We start from the raw sequence: 13,163 nt of genomic DNA on the forward strand, positions 1-13,163 counted from the left end.
TCATTGTGTAGACAACGGCAAGCTATGCTCAGCGCTGTGCAAGCTAGTCATGGTTAAACTCAAGGCCTTAGTGAATATTAATGTAACTGATCTCCATCTTAGTGAAATGTACAGTTATTCTGTATCCACACTCCTAATATCAAAATGCATCTCTTTAGTTGCTCACAAAAGAATTAAATTGTTACCTTTAATCCAACCAAAGACAGGAGCAGGCTTTGGATTCCCTTAGTGAATTCAAGAAAGAGGTTGCTGTAACAGTTCTCCAAAGGACTGTTTACTAAATTCTGAATCTAAAAAACAAAACAATGGTTATTTACACTTTGCATTCATAAACTCTCCACAGGTGAAAATATTCCATTTTCAACAAATATCTTGAAGGTTTTTTTAAAAATCAAACTAATAAGAAAATTGCTGGAGATGTCCAAGTTTTAGGATTGACCTCTGGAGATAAACTCTTATGTGAGACACTACATATGCTGCAGAAACAACTGGTCTCCAAAGAGATTGGAAAAGGGCTCTGGCTGCCCTCATGATTGCAGAAAAGGGTCCCACAAAAATAATTATTACAAGGAGAGTCAAATAGTTACACAAGAAAAAGACTGCTGCTTTCAAATGAAGAGTTGGGGGCAAACAATTCAAATCCTCTTCTCCCCCCATCAACTTCTGATGACTCAAGCTACCACATTTTTTGAGTAAGTTACCAGATGTTTGTCTTTTTCTTGCACTATAAGAATACTTTCACCAGCACTGTCAATGCCAGCTCGACCAGCTCTGCCAATCATCTGCTTATACTGGTTTTTCTTCAGGAACTCTGTAGCAACATAGGGAGCTCTTAAAATAACCCTAAGAAAAAAGAAGAGACTTTGAAAAAGCTACGTTTTGTAGTAAGAGTACAAAAACATCAGTAAAGTTATATTAAACACAAAGCCCTCCCCAAGAGAAAAGTTTTTATTTGCCTCATGATGCAAGTCTCATTGTTAATGAGAATTGTGCATGCCTGTCAAATACAAAACATACCCCAACAGGTCTATTTGAAAATCAAGAGCAATACTGAGCACATGGAAAGAATCTTTGATAAAATATGAACAAGTGCCAAACTGAATTTTGTATCTATCTTATGGACTGTATCAGCTCCAATCACTATAGTAGTATCTAAGCACCTTATTAGTATTAAAAAAAAAAACAAAAAAAACCCAAATAAGCAACTATGCCAGCCTGCATTGCTCAGTCGTTAAATTTTCAAACAAAAACCTTCATGCTTTCTCCCAGGCTGCCATTCACTCTGGAGGAGCTCCCCATAAACATTCGCAAAACTCACTCATCCAAAACACACTTTCTCCAAGATGTCAACAAAAAAACTTGATGACGGGTAGGGCTGCTGGTGTGCTGAGACCACAGCCTTGCACACTGACCAATACTGTCTCATTGTTTCCTTGTATCCTCCCATTTGTCTGTCTGTATCCATCTGTTGTCTCATCCTATACTTGGACTGTAAGTGCCTTGGGGCAGAAGTCTTTTTGTTATGTGTTTGTACAGCATCTAGCACAATGGGGTTCTGGTGCATGACCAGGTGCTACAGTAATACAAATTATAAACAGCACCACAATGTCATCAAGGACTTCTACAGACAACCCACAAGTTGCCTCCCCTGCATCTTTATATTGTAGCATCTCCTACAACTGTCTATATTTTTTAAATATTGATTTGATGCAATATGACATTCACCTCAACAAACAATTTGGACTTCTGTCTACACTCTACAGAGTTTAAGTTTTATTTAAATTGAGAATATAGAGCAACAGGAGAATTATTTAAATTATCGACATGCATATTCCATGAACTGTCAAATAAATGACAAAAATGAGCTTATTTCCAAGCCCTCAAATCTCCTTAAGTAATAACTCTATTTAGAAAGGCTATTTCTAAAGAATTCTACACTGAAATAAAGCCAAAATTGCATTTAGTCACGTTCCAGTTATATTGAATAACAAAAAATCTAAATTTAACAAACAAGATTAAACACAAACTGTCTCTAGATCACAAAACTCTAATATAAAATACTAAAAAGGAGCCAAATCTGTTTTATACTGCCAGATTATTCAGTAACAAGCCTACAAAAAATTGTGCCCCATCAGATTTACTGAAACATAAACATTGCGCTTTAAATCATGCGATTTAAAGGCTGAGTCAACCTGAATGTAATAACTTACAAAAGTAAGTTAAAATTAGTTTCAGGTATCAGATGCCTTGAGCCCCCTGCCAAATTTTTCTGGTTTTATAATGACGTTTTCCTTTTTTTTAAATTGTTTCTCTTTTCCCTGGTTGCTGCATGAAAAACCCACACAAGTAGGGAAAAGATTTCCTACAAAATGCTGACAAATGCACAAAGACAACAAATTGGAATTACATTTTTATTCTCTAATCTCTTTCAGTTATAGGTTATTTACTATTGTACATTGATGAGTTAAGACTGCAGGCTATCAATAACCAATTTATCCATGAAAGTGTAATTTATTTTAAAAGCTACTTTTGGATAAGCCCCTTTGTCTGAAGCAGGCAAGAGGACATTCTCCAAGCCAATCAGAATACATAAGGTGATCACACTGAGAAACAATATGTCAATATCCTGCCAAAGTGTACCATTTTCGAATAGTAAGACAAGACCACAATGAGTAATAAATCATAGCATCCTAAATTCAAGAATGTCATTACATTAATTCAATCTTTGTTTTCAATAAATGCATTAGCATTTACACAGCAACAGGTCATTTGGACACACTTCTGTAACCACCACCAGGACCTCAAACATACAGATTGAACAGATGTGCTCTATGCTAGTACATTTTTTTGTTGTCTACACTTTTCAATAATCTCTCCAAATAAAAAGGACTATTTTCAGTGTAATTCCACTTTGAAAACTGTCTAAAAATAACATTGTTTGTTTCCTTATTTACTATCTCAGTGATTTAATAAAAAATTCTCAGTTTATAAGTAAAGTGATGGTTTTCTTAATTTCCAGCTCTATAGATTCTACCTGAAAGCCAAGACGTGTTCTTACTGTCTCATGCACCATCGTAAGTAACAGATTCTGCAACCTAAATTCTGCCCTCAGTTATGCCTGTGCAATCATCTGATTTGGTCCTGCAATTGGAATTTAGTTACAATTCTCTAACTTATACTTGAGTCAAAATAGAATGCATCTTGATTGTTCAGAAGGATTCTTGCTCAGCAGGGTTTCCAAGAGCAAAAAGCAGAAAAACTCATCCTTGAAATCAGCAGATATGACTAACAACACACAAGGAGAACTACTGAGTAGATTGCAAAAAGAAAAGGAGTACTTGTGGCACCTTAGAGACTAACCAATTTATTATAATATAATTTATAATAATAAATTGGTTAGTCTCTAAGGTGCCACAAGTACTCCTTTTCTTTTTGCAAAAACAGACTAACACGGCTGTTACTCTGAAACCTACTGAGTAGATTGTGCCACATTTAATCGCTACTCAGAGTGGAACCTCATTAATATAATGTTGACATCTCCAATTTTAGACAAAGCAGGAGTTTTGACAATATAGGGTTTAAATGAATCCTCACAAATACTTTTGCATGACTAACCTTCGAGCTGGCAGGTTGACTCCAGCAGCTAGAGTAGATGTGCAAGTAAGAAGGCACAGGACACCTGCAGAATAAGCCTCTTCTATACGTTTCCTTTCGTCACTGGTAAGGCCGCTGTGATGGTAGGCAATACCAAATGCAATGGTTCGCTTTAGAACAGGACAGAGACTTCCCTTACCAATATTCTTCAAGTCCTTAATAAGATCTTGTTTCTCTTTTTCCCTGTGATTTCTATATTCCCTTGAGGGGGTTGGGGGCAAACAACATAAACACCCTTAACATTTACATTTTGACAATTCAGTAACTACGTTAAAAGAAAAGCATACTTCTAATTTGCTCCTGCACATTCTCCATTCCTACAGCAAGAATATGTTCACCTCAACCACTGAAGTCCGGAAAACATTTTCTAGTGTTTCTAATACTATTATTACCAAAATGAGAATCAACGTTAGTCAGCAGCAAAAAAATCAACCTATACTTTCAGTCAAGAACACAGAAAGGATCAAGAAAATGGTAAATGTTCTATTTCAAATGCACTGAGATGAGTAACGAGAGAATGATACAACCTGCCTACAAGTCTAGTAATAGCACAGATTCTTTTCCTCATAGGCAGCAATCACAATGATGGGAATACCAAGTAGTTAGCGATTTCAATTTTCAGTATTTATTTTGTTAAGGTAATCAGATATACACACTGAAAATGAGTCTAAGTGCCATGTAACTTCCTAGAAACATCATTTCTATAGATTTTTTTGGATTATTATTAGATGAATTATTGCATGAATCTGAGCAGATATTGGTTGTTTCATTGATAATGAAATAAAACGTTAAGATATTCAACTTAAAAAAAAAATCCAACTTTTTGTTTGCATCTTACATTCCCAGCATATGTAACCAAACACAAAGAGCTGCTTAACAGGCTACTGTTAGGCATGACAAAGAAGAGAACCACTGAGAGCATGAATGGTAAACAGTGAGTGCTGTAATTTACACAGAACAGCATGAACAAGATGTGAATTCCATTGATGGTCTCTAAAGGAACTTTGCTATTTTTGCTCTTTTTTCTTGTTTATATTTTTTAAACTGATTCTTGAAAAATTGTATTTTAGTGCCTGTTTTTGTTTTAAACCAAAAATGGACTCTGGAACAGGAGCATTCCCTTCAAGCTACCCTATAACTCCATTCGCCAAGGGCAAGTTAATTTTTTTTGTTTTTCGTCAGGCAAGTATTTTTTTCATCATCATTGGAAAAGGCAGGTGACTAGTTTTTGTGCTAAAAGAAGTCAACAGTCAAGGCCGATTTGGCATTTCAGGTGTACTCTAAAATAGTAATGAGAGAAACATACTTGTTCAGGTATTTGCATATCATTTCAGCTACATTTTCACAGTTCTTTTTAGTGGAACAAAAGACTAGGCAGGAATAATTTGGAATGACTTCTGTCACCAAGGCAATAAGGTGGTCTGGGTCCATCTTCTGCAGATTACTAGAATACTGAAATAAAAGTGAAAAAAAAGAGTTATCACACACTCTACTTGTGATTACTACATGAATTAAACCGAAGGTCCTGACCCGCAAATCAATTCTGAATCTCCTTTCGCTTTAAAAATGCAGAACTTTAAGGGATGCTCAGAATTTGACTGGAGGGAACAGAAAGGTGTGAATGGAATATTTTGCCTCTTTACTACCATTGGAACTCATTGGTAACACTGGTGCTACCTGTTCTATCGTACTGGTAGTCACTCTATCAATGAAGAAGAGTACTGGTCTAGAGATCAGAAGTTTTTTTGGGGGTGGAGGCACAGTAAAAAGTAGGTAAAGACAACAAGGAGTTCTGATTGTTACATTATGGTTGTGGGCATAGCAACCTAGAATCAAGAACAGAGACCCATTACCTTCCTTCCCCCACACTTCACATCTGGGCACTCAAGTATATTAGGCCCCAAATTTGATCTACATTAAGAATAGTTATACCAGACGAAACAAAATTTCCAGAAATCCAGTAGTCATAAGCCAATATGAAAGAGAAGGGTATCTCCTCCTACCACAATGCAGGGGCAATGCCCTAGTGTGAAAGCCTATCACCCATTCCCAGCTGTCGAGAAGAGAGAGGGTGCTGGGATACCTACCTAGGTGGTTTTCCTGGCCCTTGCTCATAGGCTCTATCCTTTTTGTATCAGCTTCTGGCTAGTTGTCTGAAATTTTCAAGCACCTCACTCCCCCAGTCAGAAGGGAAAATAAGTTCTCTCCCTTCTTCTCTCCTGTACAACTGGGAATAAAATTAAAATCTAAAAAACACCCCTCATTTTAGTATTTGGCCTTCTAAAGATCACTTTTCCATTGATATTCTTCCCCTTTATCATACTGTATATTTATGAACCAATGAGTCCTAATAATACCTTAATTTACCTTAAGTTTTGAATACTGTATACCTAAAGAAACAAAAAGTTTCATACATTTATCTGTATTACCTTGAAATTAAGAAGACGTGAAAAAGTAAGGCCATTCTCTGCTTTGTCGTCAACTTCATAGATACTATCTTGTATTTTAACATACTCCTTTAATTCTACCTAGGTTGGTTTAAAAAAAAAGGAAAGAAAAAGAAATGATATATTAACTTTAGTCAAATTACTGTCTGCATCACTACAACTTTAAAACTATGAGATCTCTTGGAAATACATTTCCAAACTTCAAAAAATAAAGGGCCATTCTTATCTCTACACCCAAGAGCTGGCATATGGCATTTATTTGCCTGTTCTTTACCTCCAAGAATTCATTACCTCAAGACAATACACACCTTTCCTACCAACTGGTAAAGTACAGCTTGGCTGATGCTGTGAGCTTCAGGGCTAGTGCACAAGCAATTTACTTTCAGTTTTGCATTCTATTTCATCTAATGTTAGTTAGCTTTACTGATTCCCTTCAAGGTAAGTATCTTTCTGAATTGCAACAGTATAAGTTAAATACAGTTTGTATTGTGTGTCACTTCCACTACTGCCGCATATCTTTTAGAAAATAAATGTGATTTGTCCCCGGAAATCTAGGCAAGCCGAACAATGAAAGACGTATGTTTTTAATTCTCAAAGCAAAGGAACACTTTTTTAAACATCTAACTGTATACCCTCTTTTCTCTGCCTGGGTAGAGAAAACAAATGAGAAATTTTAGCCCAAAGGTTTTTTGTTTGTTTGTTTTTAAAAGGTAACTGAAGCATCTGATTGAAGGAACTCAGAATACAAGTGCCTTCTCAATCACAAAGAAGGGCTGGTCTACCTATAGATTTTGTACCACCTTAACTGAACTGATTTAGAAACCAACACAGTTAAAGCAGTACAACCTCCACCTGCAGACATAGTTATACTGGTATAAAGGTGCTTATATTTATGGAAATAAGCTGTGCAGATACAAGCACCTTTATACCAGTATAACTATGTCTGCACGGGGAGGTTGTACTGCTTTGAACTAAGTTTCTAAGGGCACGGCTACACTGGAAACTTCAAAGCACTGCCGTGGGAATGCTCCTGCAGCAGTGCTTTGAAGTGCAAGTGTGGTCACATGTGAGCGCTGGGAGAGAGCTCTCTCAGCAGTCCTGGTAGTCCACCTCCACGAGGGGATTAGCTCTGAGCACTGGGAGCACGGCTCGGAGTCTGATTTTTCATACCCATGAGCCATCAAGTTAGAGCGCTATAAAATGTAAGCGTAGACAAGCACTCAATCAGTGTAAGTGGTACAAAAACTGTGTGTTGAAAGCTCAAAGTATGAAACTAGCAGTCACTTTTAACTCTAAAAATAAAAATGTTAAGCAATAGTTTTCCCTAGTCTTGAACACGTACTGGTCTAAAATTATTAGCGTAATACTCCGCTTGCAGGAACTGCTGCAGGTCCCCAACATTGTTTAAAGTTGCACTCATTCCAATGATTTGAGTAGTTTCTATAAAATAGAAAATTAAATGTTGAGTAAATTAGAAGACACAAAATGTTAAAAATGTCACAAGATGTATTTATAGCCTTATATAGCACATATAAAAAGCACTGAATTCAGTATCTAGGCAGCTGTTTAAATCATGCCATTTTTTTTTTAAAAGGCCAACCAAAGGGGCCCACAGACTTTTGTACCAATTTCAGTGCAAGTTATCACAGCACAAGCAAAGTTCTAGTTAACAGTGAACATATTTTAACACAGTAGTTGCCATATCAGAGCCAACTGCTGTAAACCCAACCTAACTCCGTTAATAAAGAAAACTTAAGGGAACAAGAAACTTTACTACCTGTGGAGGAATTAAAGCTCTCACAGTAGTCATTGGGTTAGACCAGAGGTTCTCAAACTGTGGGTCGAGACCCAAAGTGGGACACAACCCCATTTTACCGGGGTCGCCAGGGCTGGCTTAGACTTGCTGCAGTCTGGGGCCAAAGCCAAAACCCGAGGCCCACAGCCCAGGGCTGAATTTGAAGCCCAAGGGCTTCAGCCCTGGGCAGCAGGGCTCAGATTAAAGGTCCCCTGCATGCGGCTGAAGCTCTTGAGCTTCAGCTTTGGCCCTACCCTCCCCACCCAGGGCGGCGTGGCTTAGACTCTGGCCCTCCCACCCAGTGGGGCTCAGGCAGGCTCAGGCTTCAGTCCCCCATCCTGGGGTCGTGTAGTAATTTTTGTTGTCAGAAGGGGGTCACAGCGACATGAAGTTTGAGAACCCCTGGGTTAGACTTTTATTTAAGGCTTTAATTTGGCAGCTCTCAAGGTTCTCAGTGAAACAGTTTAACTGTTCACCATCACAACCGTCCACTAGCACTCACCTCTCACACGTCAAGAGAAGGATGTATTTTTGAAAACGATGAAGGTAATAGAATTGGAGAGCCACATGACAAAACAGCCTTAGCAATGGTTTTATAACATACAGGGCTCCAGACTAAAGGGCTGAACCAGGCCTAAGAGGCTGCCCAGACCAGCAGCCAATCAGAAAGGGCTGGGGGAGAGCCAATCAGAGCAGGGAAAGAGGCAGCCAATCAGGACAGGGCTACATCCTATATAAAGGCTGCCTAGCAGAGAAGGCAGTCAGTTGCTCTCTGACTAGCAAGGGAGAAGGACTGGCTCCTGAGCTAAGGAGCAGCATCTTAGACAAAGCAGTGCTGGGCAGGCTTGGGGAAGCAGAGCAGAACTCTGGCCCAGATACCTGCCAGGCTATGGCCCTTGCTAAGAGGGGTTGAGAAGGTGCATCGGGCCAAAGGGTGTGGCCCAGGAAAATAGGGAGGCAAGAGGGGAGAGATGGAAGGCAGAAGGAGGCTGCCCCTAGAAAGTCCCTGGGAAAGGACCCAGAGTAGTGGGGGGTCCTGGGTCCCCCCCCCGCCTTCCCCCTTTGCACTGTCCCTTGCCATTGAGGAGAGAGGCCGAGACAGACCATGACCTGCCCCTGAGACAAGGGGTTAGACTCTAGGGCTGTGGTTGGCCATGGAGGCAGGGACAAACGGAAGAACGGCTGTTAACACCACCACCCCGGAAGGGGGTGAGACCAGAGTGGTGGGCACTGCCGGAGGGCAGTGTCCTGAAGTGCATGCAGAGTGTCCTGCAGAGGACACCGCCGAGCAGGGAGCAACGCAGGTCCCAGGACAGCAGAGCGGAGCCAATGGGCAAACTACCATGTGTTTAGGACGCCCCACAGCGGTCAAGAGCTAATTCCCGGAGTGACCAACAGGGGGTGCCAGCGGTGATGAGTGGTGACCCCGTCACACAACCAAACAGATTAAAAAAGAAAAAGCAACAATCAAATTGAAGCCTGGACTGAACAAGAGTCCTTCAGTGTAACAAGAAGCAAGTTTTAAAGGCAGGTGCCCTGGAGCTAGGAGTGTTCTGCTGCTGACCTTAGAAAGCCACCTTCTAGGCAGATGGTCATGATACAAAAGGCCTTAACTGTCATTAGACAGCAGAGAAGGTGGTGTCTTCTAAATAACTGGGTCCCAGACAATGCATATTTAGATTTCTTGAATTTTACTCAGAACACCCAAGTAGCCTTTAGTGCCACACTTGAAGAGCACATGCTGAATGTTCTCCACCTTTCTCACTGACAAGGCAGGTGGCTGTATTCTGTATCAGATGAAGACTGCAGAGGTCCACCGGCGTACAATTGCATTAGGGGAACAATTACAAAAGACATGGTAATACTGTGGCAAGGTTTGCATCCAAGAAGAGTCTCTGGGCTAGTCACTGACAGATAACAGAAATATCTCACAATGCCCTTTTCCGTGTACTCAGGGAAAAAAAGATCTTCCACAACCCCTGGCCACAAACCACACAGTGAAAGGGCAGTGCTCCCCACCTCCATTCTTTTAGATCAGTGACCCTCTTCCATTTATATAAAAAGAATAAAACATGTAACAATGATAAGCCTATCTGCTTCAAGACCGAGCTGGATAAGTTTATGTAGGGGATGGTATGATGAGACTGCCTACAATGACATGTAGCTGATCGATGACTGCTACATCTCCAATGGCCAGTGAGGGGACACTAGATGGGGAGGGCTCTGAGTTACTAAAGAGAATTCTTTCCCAGATGTCTGGCTGCTGGGTCTTGCCCACATGCTCAGGGTCTAACTTATCACAATATTTGGGGCTGGCAAGGAATTTTCCCACAGATCAGATTGGGCAAAGATCTTGGGAGTTTTCACCTTGCTCTGCACCATGAGGCACTGGTCACTTGCAGGTTTAAACTAGTGTAAATGGTGGATTCTCTGTAACTTGGAAATCTTTAAATCATGATTTGAGAATTTCAGTAACTCAGCCAGGGTTAGGGGTCTATTACATAGTGGGGGTGTGAGGTTCTGTGGCCTGCAATGTGCAGGAGGTCAGACTAGATTATTATGATGGTACCGTCTGACCTTAAAGTCTATGAGTCCATGTAATTTATTTGTTTGTGTGTTTCAAGAGGCTGGTATTGAAGGGTAAGGGTGTGAAAGGAGTGGCGGGAGAGATTTTATTCGGCAGTTTGATCTCAACATAAACCAACACCTTGCAAATTCCCCCAATTGCCTTTTGTGAATCTCTTGGGCGTTATGACCTACCAGTTATGAAACACTGTTCTAGATTAATCCCCTGACACAGCAGCATCCATCCTTCCCAGATTAGTTGCAGACACATCACTTCCATTTAAGTCAAAACAAGCTGAGAAATCACAAACATTAGAAAACCATCTTAGATGAAAAAGGAATAAAGAATTTAATGTTGTCCACATACTGGTGACTATGGGTGTGTCTTCACAGTATGGTCATCTTGAGTTAGCACACCAGTTAACTGCACTTGAGCAACTATTGTTCAAAACAACAAGTTACTGAGTGAGTTGCAAAGTGACTAGATTAGCTGCTCCTGAGTTGTAACTCAAGCTGATGCATCCCCACTGAAGTACTAGCTCAAACTTCAGCAGCATTCAGGCTTCGACCTCCCCCTGCAAGGGAATGTCTACACCAGGGATCTCAAACTCGAATCACCACGAGGGCCACAAGAGGATTAGTACATTAGCCCGAGGGCTACATCACTGACACCCCCTCCCTACCCCGGTCCCCACTCCACCCCTTCCATGAGGCCCGGCCCCTGCCCCACCCCCATTCCAACCCTTTCCCCAAAGTCCCCACCCCAACTCCGCCCCCTCCTTGCCCCTATTCCAACCCCTTCCCCAAATCCCTGTCCCTGCCCCGCCTCCTCCCCTAAGTGTGCGGCTCCCTGTTCCTCCCACCCCCCGGAAAGCGTTAAGTGCAGCCAAACAGCTGTTTGGAGGTGGGAAGTGCCTGGAGGTAGGCAGACGAGCAGGGATGCGGCATGCTGGGGGGAGAGGGAGTGGGGGAGCTTGATGGCCGCAGGAAATAAGTCCGGGGGGTGCGGGAGAGAGTGCAGGGAGCTTGGCGGCCCCCAGGGAATAACCCCGCAAGCTGCATGTTTGAGACCCCTGGTCTATGCTGTAGCTGGGACAATGTTTCCCAGCATCGACAGACATGTACTAGCTCTGCTCCAGCTAGCATGCTAAAAATAGCAGCGTAGCTGCAGCAGCATAGGCAGTTGCTTGCGCAAGCCACCCGAGTTCAAGTCCACCTGACTGCCCAGGTGTGTACTTGGGTGGTTAGCCTGAGCTGCCACCCATGCCACACTACTATATTTAGCATACTAGATCCAGCAGACCTAGTGTGTGTGTGTGTCTACCCATGTTGGGAAGCATGTTCCCAGGTGCACTGTAGACATACCCTGAAAGGCTAGCTGTCTTGAGCTTATAGTACCACCTAACTCAAGCTACAGATTTTTGTATGTGGCTGGAAATCAAGTTAAGGGTAACACTAGTTATAACTCAAGCCAACTGTGCCGTGAAGACTCGCCCTATGCAATGGATACTGTTTCACAGTGTTCCCTAAGGCCTTTATATAAACATTTAACAGGAAGGGTCAGATTTCACTCTTGAGGGAAGAGTTCACCCCAAACTGGAATTTCTCAGAGATGAAGGAAGGGGACTACTACAGGGCCACTTCATGAACTCCTGCAAGGCACTATAAAGGGGTAAAAAATAACCGCAGTGATCCATGGTGAAATACACTATTACTCAGTGGAGTTTGTGATATTTTAGAAACCGCGAAACAAAAAATAAATTAAAAGTTGGATTATCTCTCTCAAGTTATACAAGTTGTTACTTTACATGGTATTTTTAAAGTTAACTAGTCATGGTGCAGGAGTTACTTACTGCTGGTGTAGAGAATTTTTGCAAGAATCATTTCCAGTGTAGCTCCACGACTCCCCTCACCAAGCATGTGCAACTTCGGGGAATAATAAAGAGAAGTGAGGCATGGTAAATTAGTTACTGACTTAGCAATATTTCTAAATACAAACCAGCATACAAATCAAATCCCAAATATTTTTAATATGGTAAACCTTTTGTCCGATTTCTCTTTAAGTTTGGTGTATTTTGACTCTAAAGCCTCCTCCAATAATGTCATCTCACTATAAAATATTATATATATATTTATTTTTTTAGGAGAATGCGGAAAAAAGTATGTGTTTAACAAGGTTTGCTTTCCATTAAATTAAATGACAACGGTCACAGGGATGGCACTTCCTGGCAGAAAACACTCAGTGCAGTGATCTTTTATTACTACCCAGTTAGAATTTATTTTGTACATCTCTTATCTTGATCAAACTGTGCAACGAGAGGTCTGGGGCCGCTGCGGGGGCCAGAAGCAAGTTTCAGGGAGTTTGACAAGCATGGCTGGCGTTAGACCCAGGACTGAAAGCTGAAGCCCTGCCGTGTACGACTCTAGCCAGGGCCCTCAAGTACCACCACCCACGGCGGAAGACGAAGCATTAGCAACTTACCTTCATGATGCCGTCTGCGACATGGGGCCCAGGCAATTGCCCTCCTTGCTCCCCCCTAACGATGGCTTTTGCTTTTATATGCAGAAAAACAACTGCTGTGGCACAGCTGGGCCACGTGTGTGTGTGTGGGGGCGCTCAGAAAGAAAAAAGTTAGGAACCCCTGCTTTAGAAGGCAGTGAAGACCTTTTGCTAACAGTTAATGACAGTACAGCAATCACTG

The 13,163-nt window shown here is 41.4% G+C and overlaps 1 protein-coding gene across 6 annotated transcripts in view; it reads right to left on the reverse strand.

The window, feature by feature from the left end:
• Positions 1-13,163, reverse strand: part of HELQ (helicase, POLQ like) — a 34,456-nt gene that overhangs the window by 12,427 nt on the left and 8,866 nt on the right. For 4 of the 6 annotated variants that reach the window (XM_048847834.2, XM_048847830.2, XM_075127474.1 and 1 more), the window contains 7 exons: positions 12,315-12,387; positions 7,444-7,541; positions 6,084-6,182; positions 4,961-5,106; positions 3,616-3,855; positions 702-843; positions 186-290 (listed from right to left, as the gene is read on the reverse strand). In XM_048847834.2, the coding sequence (XP_048703791.1) occupies positions 186-290; positions 702-843; positions 3,616-3,855; positions 4,961-5,106; positions 6,084-6,182; positions 7,444-7,541; positions 12,315-12,387 (903 nt within the window). The remainder of the gene's footprint in view (positions 1-185; positions 291-701; positions 844-3,615; positions 3,856-4,960; positions 5,107-6,083; positions 6,183-7,443; positions 7,542-12,314; positions 12,388-13,163) is intronic. The other 2 variants (XM_048847832.2, XM_048847831.2) reach the window with 2 other exon arrangements.

Source organism: Caretta caretta, chromosome 4, assembly GCF_965140235.1.
Source record: "Caretta caretta isolate rCarCar2 chromosome 4, rCarCar1.hap1, whole genome shotgun sequence".
Lineage (NCBI taxonomy): Eukaryota > Metazoa > Chordata > Testudines > Cheloniidae > Caretta > Caretta caretta.